A 12,061-nucleotide genomic window follows, 5' to 3' on the forward strand; every position below is an offset into this window, starting at 1 on the left:
ATACTCTTATCATTTAATATGATGGTATTTTCTTGGAAAATATAGTGGATTGCATGACTTCATACCCACCTATAGTATTAAAGTCTTCATTAGCTTATCTTATTCACATCTGCAGTAAGGTTAAACATATGTATTTGAATTATTAATAGAGTTCTGCATGCTGCTCCCACTGACATCATGACTTAAGACTCTAATCTTATGACTATTTAATAGTGTGTTCTCTAGGTATTTGATATATTTATTAGGTGACTTGTTGCCAATAATTATTCATTTCTTATAACATAAATGGATTCCATCACATTGTACTAATGTGGTTCCTATATAGCTTATACCTATCATGATTTTCATAGTGAGGATTGTGAAAGCATCCATTGTTTTCTTTGATGATTTCTTATATTAGATATTTTTTTATTAATTAGGGCTTGTCAAGGTGTCATGTGCTTTGTCATGGAAAGTGGTGCTAAAGGTTGTGAGGTGAGTTTCTTTATCACTTCATTCAGTTTTGTATTAAAAGTTATTGTTCTAGTAGGCTATTCATCTTAAGGTTTTAAATATTGATTGAACCAACATATACTAATTAGTATGTACTAGTCCAACCATGGGTTGGTATCGAACTATATCAGTTAGTACCAATCAGTATATATTTAATTTTCTTTATATTTTTTATGATATTAGATGGCATACGTCAGTGTACTATCTAATATATTGGTGTATTAGTTCGATCGATTCTTGAAATCCGAACTATGTTGATTTTTAAAATCTTAAAAGTACAAAATAGGTTGATCTATATGAGGAGAACATGCCAAATCAATGGAAAGCTTATCGAGGCATACATCAGTTCTACCGTGAGGCATGTTCTCTTTAGTCGTATCATATCATTAAGCACATTGGATTACATCTTTTCTTTTTTTATAAAGAACTTCTCATGTTATCATGGATGTTTATTTTTTTGACAAATCTGAACCGGAAAAAAAAGTCTCATTGACTGAAAGTGTAACCATCGGAGTGAGACGTTTTCTTTCTAGTAAAATATAATTAGTTTGTAAATTTATTTATAATAGGAAAATCTTAAGGTAGGAAGTAAAAGTCAGTGAGAGTGAGAGAGGATATATATATATATATATATATATATAATGGGCGCGCGGATGGACATAGTGATTCTTGAATCGAATCCAATTGGTTAATGTAAGCTGTTTCTTATTTTGGATTCCGAAGCCCCCAAATTAATTAGACGACATCGTGATCGACCGCGAGTCCCGATCATTGAATCACGTCCGTTTATTTCGATCTGTAACGCATTTGAATCCATCGAAAATCCTGAAGGCGATGCGGGCCGACAAGGGGGAGATGGTGCGCAACGCCCACCTCCTCGGCTTCTTCCGCCGCATCTGCAAGCTCCTCTTCCTTCGCACCAAACCCGTCTTCGTCTTCGACGGCGCCACCCCCGCCCTCAAGCGCCGCACGGTCGCCGGCCGTCGCCGCCACCGCGATCGCCCCCGTGCCAAGATCCGCAAGACCGCCGAGAAGCTCCTCCTCAACCGCGTTTGTCTCTCTCTCTCTCTCTCTCTCTCCCTCCGTCCTCTTTTCAGTTGTCTGATTGTATGCATTGACCTATATAGCTCAAGGCGAAGAGGCTTGAAGAATTGGCAGCCGAGATCAAGAAGCAGAAGGAAGGATCGAAGGAGAAGCAGATTACGGACGAGGACACAAAGGGGAAAAAGGTGTTGGATTCGAATGACGAAATTGGGGCTGAAGGAAGCAGCGTTCTACCTCGTGGTGATATGGAATCAGGGGTTTCTTCCCAGGAAAACCTAGATGAGCTGTGAGTAATGTCATGTCCGTAGTTTTCGCTCTTCTTCTTTCTCCGTCACGACCCAAAACAATCCTTTTGCTATGTTACTAATGTCTAATACATTGTTCTGTCGCATCAAGATTGGCCGCATCCCTTGCTGCGGAGGAAGAGATGGAGATCAATAAGAATGTGCTTACATCCGAGGGTGGTCTGGATGAAGCGGAGGACGACAATGATGAAAATGAAGAAATGATTTATGTGAGTTCGTTTAGAAGTCTAGTCATATTTTTTCTCTATATTTTTTGTAGATGAAGCAAACGTAGCTAGTTTCTTTTTTTTTTTGACTTTTTGCATCTAATTGCATTCTCTGGTGGCAATGTAAATTCTAGAATTTGCCCAGATAGAAACTGATTTAAAATGAACGAATAACCATTACATCCCACATGAACGCATTCATGATTACATGAACATGAATGTGTAAATAATCACTGTCTCACGCAATGTTGGAATGTTGATCTAACTTATGAGTATTATCATTTATCTTCTTACTTTCTTACATGTTTATTAGTTAAATGACACTAATATGGGACGTGTTGCAACACTTATTTATTTTGGCTGGTAGTGCTATTAGTTAACTGGATGTACCTCATTTTTATGGTGACCAGCTAACAAGAAATCTTGGAACTATCTCATGCAACATGAGTATATTTTCTGGTTATGCAATACCCAATGGAACTGTTATTGGCTGTGGTAACCCTTATGCAGCTTTAAAAATATATGGTTAATCATACATGCTAGATTTTCATTAAAAATACAATTTATTACCTTCTTTTTTTATATGTCATAATAAATATACATTTTCTAAATCTTAAAGATATTTGCATTTACTATGCTTGTTGTGATTGATTCTTTCCAAGATCATATTTAGATTATATGTTCTTGGTATTTAAGTTGGTGTTATTGGGAATCTGGTTCATTCATCCCCTAACATAAAGAAAGAAGTTCTTTGTGCGGGAGCTTTACAGCCAGTGATTGGTTTATTAAGGTATCACTAGAATTGTATATTGCCTTCTTGTTCATCTGGTTTAATCGTTAAACAATATCCAGGTTGTTTCATTATATGTTAGGTAATAAAGAAAATTTTGATTCCTTGGACTGTTTATAGAATGTAGCAGATAGTTTTACAAAGCTGCACACCATTCTTTTCAAGTTGGTGATTTGAAATCTATAAAAAAGTTCTTTGGCTAACAGTATTGTCTTTAGTGCTAGCTTAAAATCATGAGAATCTAAACATTGTCTTTTGGTTGAAGAAGAAAATGTTAAAGTTGCCTCAGAATCAAGGTTGTCAAACTCTTAATTTGGGTTGTAGGATCATGCAATCTTACAGCCCAGATCAGGCCTGACGATTTAGATCGGATCAACGTAAATGGGTGGAATCGACTCGACTTGTGAGTCGACTACGTAAGATCAGTTGACTCGGACGAGTCAAGTCGAGTTTGTCTAGTCAACCCAGGATATATAAACGCTCACCTTCAAAGGTGAATTGATATGCGGTGCCAACAAAGGAGCGAGGAGACGAGCGTGAGCCCTGATCCCTCTCAATGAGAGTGTTGCGAATCTTCTGGTTGGCTATTCATTTTCATGGATCAGTGCTTCTCTCCTGCAGCCCGTAGGAGCAATGAGGAGACGAGCCTTAGCCATTGCTGCCACTCACAATGAACTGCTGTCAACGTCGTCGACTGTTGCTAATCACCATATGCATGGATTCTCTTTTCCTCTCCTACCCTCTCTTTCGTTCTCTGCTTCTTTCTTCTCCTCTCATCTTCCCCCTTCTCTTCTCCTCTCCCCCCTCTTCTCTTTCATCTCCATTCTTTCTCTTCGCATCTTCTCCCCCCTCTTCTCTTTCCATCTCCTTTCCTTCTCTTCACATCTTCTCTCATCTCTTCTCCTCTCCTCCCTTCTACCTCTCTTCATGTCTCCCCTCCTACCTTCTCCCATCTACCATCCTTTTTGCTCTCTTCTCATCTTATACATTCTCTTCCCATCCATCCCCTATCTAATGATATATGTTATAGTTTGATCATAATGACACTGAAACCGTGAGGTATTATCTTTAATATAATTGAAAAGTACAATTCATAATTCTTGGATTGAAGTTCTACAAAGCAATAATAATGTTCGTGTAACATAGAGGTTGCAAAATTATATCTTATATGTCAAACACAATATTCCTTTACATAATAGGAAAGTCATACTTATAAGAAATTAAGAATTTAGAAATTGTTTGGATATGCAACAAGGGCAATTTACATACCCATTTATCATTGTTAGTTATGGTGATATATGTAACCAATCGTTTATATGTAACCATACTTATGTAACTAATCTTTGCTAAACAATGTTAAGATGTTCCTGTATGGAATACACTCATTTATAAATTTCTTTAAATATATGTATGTATCTTAAAATTATTTATTTTTATTTTTTATAATTTGTAGGATCTTATGATCCTATCCTATGATTCCAAGTTTGCAACCCCTGTTTGATCCTAGGTAGGGAAGTGAGTTTGATTACCTTGCTTTGAACCATAAAGCAATTTTGTCAAATCCCTTTTGTACCAAGGAATGGTAGACTTGTATGAAAACACAGTTTTCTTTTCACATGACCAAGCGATGAGTTTGAAAGCAAAACATTACAAATTTTAGTCACACTAAGCTCTTCTATGAAGAATTTAAATACATGGTTCAAAATGATCTTATTCAGTCTCATATTGAAACATGTAAATAATCATATAAAAGAAAAGAAAAGAATGAACTTGGAAACATGAATGACCATGTTGCAACCTTGTCACACTAAGCTCTTCTATATGACTATCATCTGCATGCAAATGTGGTTCAACTGTGAATAATTTGCATTTCTCTGAGTAGATTATTATTTATAAGAAACATCAACTTCTTTTACATTCATAAAAGGACACGTGAGCTGCAGTTTGGAATACACTAATAAGATCTTATGAGGGCATGGCCCCTAAAGTTGCTATTCACAATTTATAATTTACCTCCATGAAAGATGAAAACCTGCAATATGGATTTGCAATTCTTAACTAATATTTGGGTTAAACTGACACGAAAACATGGACAAAAAAGAATAAACAAAATCATATGCCTAGAATTTCCTAATTGGGAAAAATGGCAAGTTACCAGTGTTGCATGTGCAATATGTTTGGACTAATTTCAGTAATAATGTCTCTAGCTCTCGTAGTAATCGCAAACTAGAACAACAATTAAGAAAAAGCTTTGGATGTACGTTTCTAATATGTGTGCATCAAGTTGTCGAAATAAAACCAACCAATATGTAAAACTATTCAATTAGTCAAATCCTTGCGAACTCACAATAGCATTGCATAATCATAATCTTTTTTGAAAATATTTCAACTCCAATCAAATATCTACTGAAGCCCAAAAAAGAGAAAAAATTAAGAACAATTAGTGTTTTTGATAGGTGCCTGGGTGCTCGGGCGAGGCGAGGCTTGAGTGCCTTGCACAACTTCTGGGCAATGTGATTCATTGAAGCATCGATTGGGTGCTCGCTTGAGCCAAAGCGTCGGGCGCCTCGGGTGAGCACCCGAGTGAAGGTGGCTTGTGTTCGTGCTTGGTTCGATTGAATTGGCAAATTGGTTCAATCGAACCAACTAAAGAGAAGAGCTCTAACACTGAATGGTCCCCCCCCCCCCCCCCCCCCTCTCTCTCGTACAACTTGATCCTGCTTCGAAACCCTACATTCGATGTTGTTGCCTTTGATTGCAGCTCCCTCCATCATTGTTGCCTTCGTGCTATCTCCCTCCACCGTTGAAGTCATTGCTATATATAAAATATATTTTTTATATTTTAATATTTTGGAGTGTCTCGCATTGCTTGAGTGCGCGTTTAGGCGAGCGCCTAGCACCTTAAGTGATTTGGGACCTTGGTTCATTTTGGCGCTTAGTGCTTGTAAAATCATTGAGAACAATAACAATCAACAATTGTGGAAACATACATAACTTCAAGTATAAATGGTTCTTTCCTCCTAATAACAGAAGTTACTGAAGCTCATTAGACTGAACTATCAACTTGCTTATAAAGGTGTAAAAGCCAAATTTGGCTTCAAAGTTTAAAGTGGCAAGATATGTTGTAAGAAGTTTATGAAGATGGTGAAACAAAGATCTGTGTGCTTGATAAAGACTCTTATTTGCATTGTCTAGATCTTATCCATCATCAAGTATTTTCGGTTGGTTAGGCAATTTTCTGAAAATTCACTTAGATTACGCAACTTTTTTTCTCATTCTAGCATGGTTATGTAGTTATCCGTGTTTTTAACTGGATCAGGAAATGATGGTGGTACATAACTTGAATGTTCTGAATTTAATCATACCAATCCCCATTATATTACCCAAAAGTCAATCCCAATCCTGAAGCTGATCTTGCAAGGTCTTAGCTGACAAAGCATGTGGTTATTTGCTGAATCACACCTGTCGGAAAAGTGTAAAAATGTTTTCATACATAAAATATGTTCAAACTTACCTAGTTTAATACCTAACCAGCTAGCCTGGTAGTGTGTAGTGAGTCATTTTCCCATAGGCCGAGGGTTCAAACCCTTGCCATAGTAACTTCTATCAGTTCTATACGTGTTATCATTTTGTTCTCTTTGACAGTCTAGGGTCTGATGCGCTTGGGTGATGTTTGAAAAAAAAAGCTTACCTAGTTTATATTATCTATTTTGAGAATTTATTTGTTGGTACACACTCACGGTTTTTTCATTATTGTTGTATTTGCTGGGACACTTCCCAATACTATGCTAGTTGTGCATGCTGTATGTACACTAGCATATATGCTTTGTACAACAGCTGCTTCTAGTAGTTACTACTCTATTTTATTAATTTAAAATTTCAGTTTGGTGATTGTTGGAACATTATTCTTAACAAGCAAAGCAGTTCTCATTTTAGTTCTTTCCCATCTGTGTTTTTTATTCCAATGATATGTATACATGTCCTGGGCTTTTGCTTTTTTGGACTGGACTCTTATAGCTCACTTCCTTGCTTGAATTGTAGCATACTTGTGCCCTGATATCTAAAATTTCAACTGTCTTTTACTAGGCTATTCTGACACCAGATGAGGAACAACACGGTATGCTCTTTTCTCATTTTCCCCTTAGCTTGATTATCATGTATGCTTGGACCCTTTCATTATATACTTCCAAAGAAGGGGAAAATTCAGTTTAAAAAAAATATATTCTTGTTAATATCAATATCCATCTGCCAAAATACAGCATATTAGTTTCTTTCTCCTTATATATGGTTGGATTTGCTTCATTTTCCTGATGAACAATGACTCGTTTTTGCTCTATCTCAAAGACCTTTTATTTTCCCTCTAGGACTCACATGACCAAGCCGGTATTGTCTACAATGGCAGTTTGGTGCCTCTTCTTAAACTTCTTGACTCGAAAAATGGATGTTTGCAACATATTGCTGCATTTGCTCTTTATGGTATTGCAGAGAATGAGGTGAATCTACATCAAAATATTCCTTTGTTGTGATTTCATATTCTATTTCTTTGCATAATGCTGTAATGTGAAATTGAGATCTATTGGTTGGACACAGGCTTCGTATTCTTGTCTTTGTTGTTAGGATAATGTCTCTGATTTTATCAAGGTAGGAGGTGTTCAAAAGCTACAAGATGGTGAATTCATTATCCAGGTATGTTGAGTACTTTGATGTTGCCAGATCCATGCTTCCTAATATGTGTATATTGATCTTGTTTTGATTTGTTTTATATTTTGAACCAAGTTTTATTGAAAAATATTACTTCAATTACAGGCAACTAAGGACCGTGTAGCAAAGACAATGAAGAGATTAGAGGAGAAGATTAATGGGCCAGTACGTTCTGTTTGCTGTATTTCTTGGCTTATTGCAGTATATATTCAGAACGATAAGGATTTACTTTTAATTGGTGGATCTGTTTAATGGATGTAGACATGGTGTTTCTTGCCTTTTGCCCTTGCAGGTACTAAAGCATTTATTATATCTGATGCGAGTTGGAGAGAAGGCTGTCCAAAGACGTATAGCTTTGGCTCTTGCTCATTTATGTTCACCTGAGGATCAAAGAACTATTTTCATTGATGATGATGGTACTGTATCTGTCCAGCAACCATGACATCCTTCTGCTTTTCCTCCTTTTTATAACTAAGGAAATTAAGTAACATATTCTCAATGTAGGACTTGATCTTCTTCTCGAACTACTGGGATCGACTAATCTAAAACAACAGCAAGATGCATCAGTTGCTCTTTACAAGGTGGCTAAAAAATCCCTGACTCTCTATTCTGTTGATGCAACTTCTCCATCCCCCTCATCTTAGGTTTGCTAAAATAGGCATTCCTTAATTTTGTTTCTAAGCAGTTTTAGCAGTAAAACATGTCCCATATTCACAGAAATACAAAAACATATAAAAGGGTCAGATTTTCAATTCTTGGAGCTAGTTACATGGAATTTGAAAGTGCTTATGTAATTGCTTTGGCTAGTCTTTTAACTCAATGTTTTTTTTGAATTGTCTGTCTTGACTCTTGAGACTGATCAAACATAAATATTACTTGATCAGTATAAACCTTTTTTCTGATTGGAGAATGAAAATTGTTTGCTTATCTACAATATCACTTATCCTGCAACAAGCATATGCTAGAAAGGAGATGCGAATTTGGGATCTAATTGTTACAAATTATTGGAGAAATTGAGGCAAAAGTATGTGCTTTACGACAAGGAATGAACTACTGGGTATTCTTATTAGTGAAGAAGATGCATTAATTTTGCAGGTTTGACCTCTTAAGTGGATCGCTTGTGTTTGAAATCAGCAATCCTATTTTAGTTGAAACGAACATGGATACACTAGTATATTACTGTTCAAGACGAAAAAAAAAAGAATCACATGTCGTAATTGATATCTGAATAATCAATATCCTGAATGTTTGATGTTGGGACTTCATATGCATCCAATGTGAACAAATATGTTTTGCTACGTAAGAAAACTTGTACATGCTATCGTAGAGAAATACATGACAAATGCAAAGGCCCGACGAGTCTGTCTACTATGCTAGAACAGAGTTATATACCTGAAATAGTACTAATCAAGTTGTTCATGTAGGTGTACCTGGGCGAGCAGTATGTGAATAGCTCCACGCTATCTGATGTTACCTTTCTAGTTGAAGGTTGTTGACTATTCTTACCATATGTAGTTTTTTCCTTTAAACAATTGCATAGCACATTTAAAATTGTAGTAAATTATGTATGCTACATTCCTCATTTAAAAGGAAGCTATTAGTTATGTGCTAAATATCTAAATGTTCATTATCTGTTCTTTTCCAGGCAAGTGCTTTTATGCACACATAATTGCTCTGCTTGCTTCTTCGGTTGCATTTCGTGCAATGTTTGATGGTGGCTACCGGGTAAGGGAACTCATGTGTCAACCATGCTTGTTTTTCTTCAGAATTAAGCCCTAATCATGATCAGATGTTTTGAAATAATGTTGTCAAAAAACAACTAGTTTCTGATATAAAGAAGCTATAGCACGCGTTATAAATAAAGCATTTACATGCGATACAAAGAGGCATATCTGTCTGTTTTAATGTGCTTTGGTTACTGTATACAACAAAATGGTGAACAGGTTTTACAATTAGATAAATTAAATACTAAGTTGCCACCTGAAACGTTTGTTGCTTTGTAAATGTTAATGTAAATCCCCCATGGTCCTATCTGTACATAAATAATCATGCAGAAGTGAGAATCATATCTTTGATCACTAAGATTGTCTTAGTACTTGCTTGATGCATATCAGAAATGCTGATTTGTAGAAAGTTAAAGTCTATAGTTTTTTTAATTCTTATGGACATATTTTAAAATTTAATTTTTTTAAAATTCCTGAATAAAGCATGGCATCATTAGTTCTACAACTTATTATGTCTGAGGAGTGATGCACTTGTCAGGGACAAGAATATGCTGTATGTTGTGAAATTTATTTTTGTTTTGGATTTTGCTGCAAGAAGCATTAGTAAATCCATCCACTGTCTAACATAGCACTATGTCAATGCGTGGAAGTTAGATGAAAACCTGTCATGTGAACGGGCAGTTACTATGCATAGCTGCACATAAGAGGATAAGTCTGGGTTCTGCAATCATGGTATTATAAATTCGTGAGACTTCACAATGGCATATGTATTAATCAATATTCACTTTTTTTTTGCATATACTATTGGTGCGGCATGATTGCTTTAATAGAGCTTGGTTTCCTTGCAGTGCTCATATAAATACTTGCCTATTGACAACTTCAACTTGAAATGCTTGTCAGGTAGGCTGTACCTAAATGTTTCAAATTTTCTATTGCACTAACCTTGTTTGTGCTGAAATTTAGATGGATGAATTTATTTACTTTCTAAACAGTAATAAAAACATTGATATACTTGGAGAAATATATATTCAAGTGCTTAATAATCCATTTTAACTGACCTTTTGTTTTTAAAAATCTCAGGGTGTCCTCGATATCAAAGTAAAGATCATATTGGATTAGGATCTTAAAGTAAAGCAGGGCCCCATGACTCCTTTGCCAGATCATGTTACAATTCATGCCCCAAAGGAGGAAGAGGAGTTAATCCAACCTCCTGTTCTGCCTCTAGAGATTTAATTTGAATGCTACAACCTTTGCAAAAGGAATTAGGATTACATTTCTTCTTGATAAGCTTGCGGCAGGTAACAAGCCAAAGTTCTTCTGATTTATGTGCTTGTACTAGTCCTAGATTAACATGAAGGAAGATTGGGAGTCTTTAGGCCCATATCTTAGTTTGTTCCAATCTTCTCAGGAGCGTCATTTGTTCTTATCATTTGTTTTGGTACCCAACATGGTTACCCCTTATTTCGACAATTTTTACTGTTTTGTAGACTTGATATTAGTTTTTTGAATTCGTTTGTAACTTCCAAAGCTAGAATAGTAGACTCAGATTGATTGTCTAAATTCATTCAAAATTCTGAATATTAGTTAATAGATGCAATTTGATCATTTTTTCATGTGCTAAGATGAATGGTATGTTCTTCTATCTCAATTGTCTTGTATTTCTTAACGGTGGCTTATTAGTTGTTGATACTCTGATTTCTTATTCATCTAATGAATTTAACATGATGCAGGCGTTCTTCTCGCTATTGAAAGCCGACCATATCATATCAACAAGACTTATGGAGAGATTGCATTTCCTTCCATGATGTGTGTTTAATATTTTGCATATCAGTTGACAATTCAGAATTGTTTTGGCCATTGCCAAATGCTTCTAACCATGTAATTCTTTATCGATTCAGTGATAATTTAAGTGATGGTTCTGATTAAAGGCTTTCTATAGTATAAGTGCACACCTGTGGTTGGTATTCAGTGATGGATTGACTTGCAGCTTTGTTGGGATTGTTGACTTTGTTGTTTGTTATTGTTGCTGTGGACTTCATTCAGAAACAAAAAGTTAGAACATGTTTCCGAAAGATGATTGGTCAAATTTTCTGCCTTGCCTCTGATACCAATCGTCCAAAGTCTGACGATGAGAGAAGTTGTTGATATCATATGATCTCAATCTTTCTCTTTGAACATGATGTAACATTCGTACCATTTCTTATAGATCCCTTCATATGAAGGAAACAACAAAACTTGGGATGAAAATTGAACTTTGTCATTGTCAATATTTTCAAGAACAAAAATTTTGTTTCCCTTCCATTGTTATGATATACATGAACAAACATCATTTTCCGTATAAGCTTTCTTAGAAGCAAGCTATAACTTCAACCACGAGGTCATAGTCGAATCAATTGGGGTGTCATCGGACATTATTATCTATGTTGTCCGTCTGCTCACACCAAACAATGTCGATCGATGATGACGACGACGAAGCCGTTGCGATCGTGGTTGAATCAGTGCTGGTGCCATACATCAACGAGGCTTGCAGCGGGCATTGTCCCAGCGAGGCCCCTGGGATCGTGGTCGAGGCAGTGAAGGTGAAGGTGCCATCGGACATCAAGAAGTCATGGACCTGTTCCAGGCTCGTGAAGAAGTCGGTGATATACATCTGCTCACACGCAACCAAGTCTATTGACGACGCTGAGGAGGGAACCTCTGCGACCGTGGTCGAATCAATCCGAGTGTCATCGGGCATCAAGAGAAGATCGACAAGGCCTGACGGCGAGGCCTTCTGGATGGTAGTCGAGGCTGTGTCGG

At 36.4% G+C, this 12,061-nt stretch overlaps 1 protein-coding gene across 1 annotated transcript; it reads left to right on the forward strand.

Annotated features, from left to right (window-relative positions):
* The first annotated feature begins 1,289 nt into the window (after positions 1–1,289).
* Positions 1,290–10,946, forward strand: LOC108952217 (uncharacterized). Its single transcript, XM_065094799.1, has 12 exons — positions 1,290–1,542; positions 1,620–1,822; positions 1,933–2,050; positions 7,202–7,330; positions 7,455–7,523; positions 7,644–7,703; positions 7,831–7,954; positions 8,043–8,119; positions 8,963–9,026; positions 9,184–9,263; positions 10,111–10,162; positions 10,343–10,946. The coding sequence occupies exons 1-12, from the start codon at positions 1,327–1,329 to the stop codon at positions 10,387–10,389; spliced, it is 1,239 nt and encodes a 412-aa protein (XP_064950871.1). The 5' UTR covers positions 1,290–1,326; the 3' UTR covers positions 10,390–10,946.
* The last annotated feature ends 1,115 nt before the right edge of the window (positions 10,947–12,061 follow it).

This window comes from Musa acuminata, chromosome BXJ2-2 (assembly GCF_036884655.1).
Source record: "Musa acuminata AAA Group cultivar baxijiao chromosome BXJ2-2, Cavendish_Baxijiao_AAA, whole genome shotgun sequence".
NCBI classification, from domain to species: domain Eukaryota; kingdom Viridiplantae; phylum Streptophyta; class Magnoliopsida; order Zingiberales; family Musaceae; genus Musa; species Musa acuminata.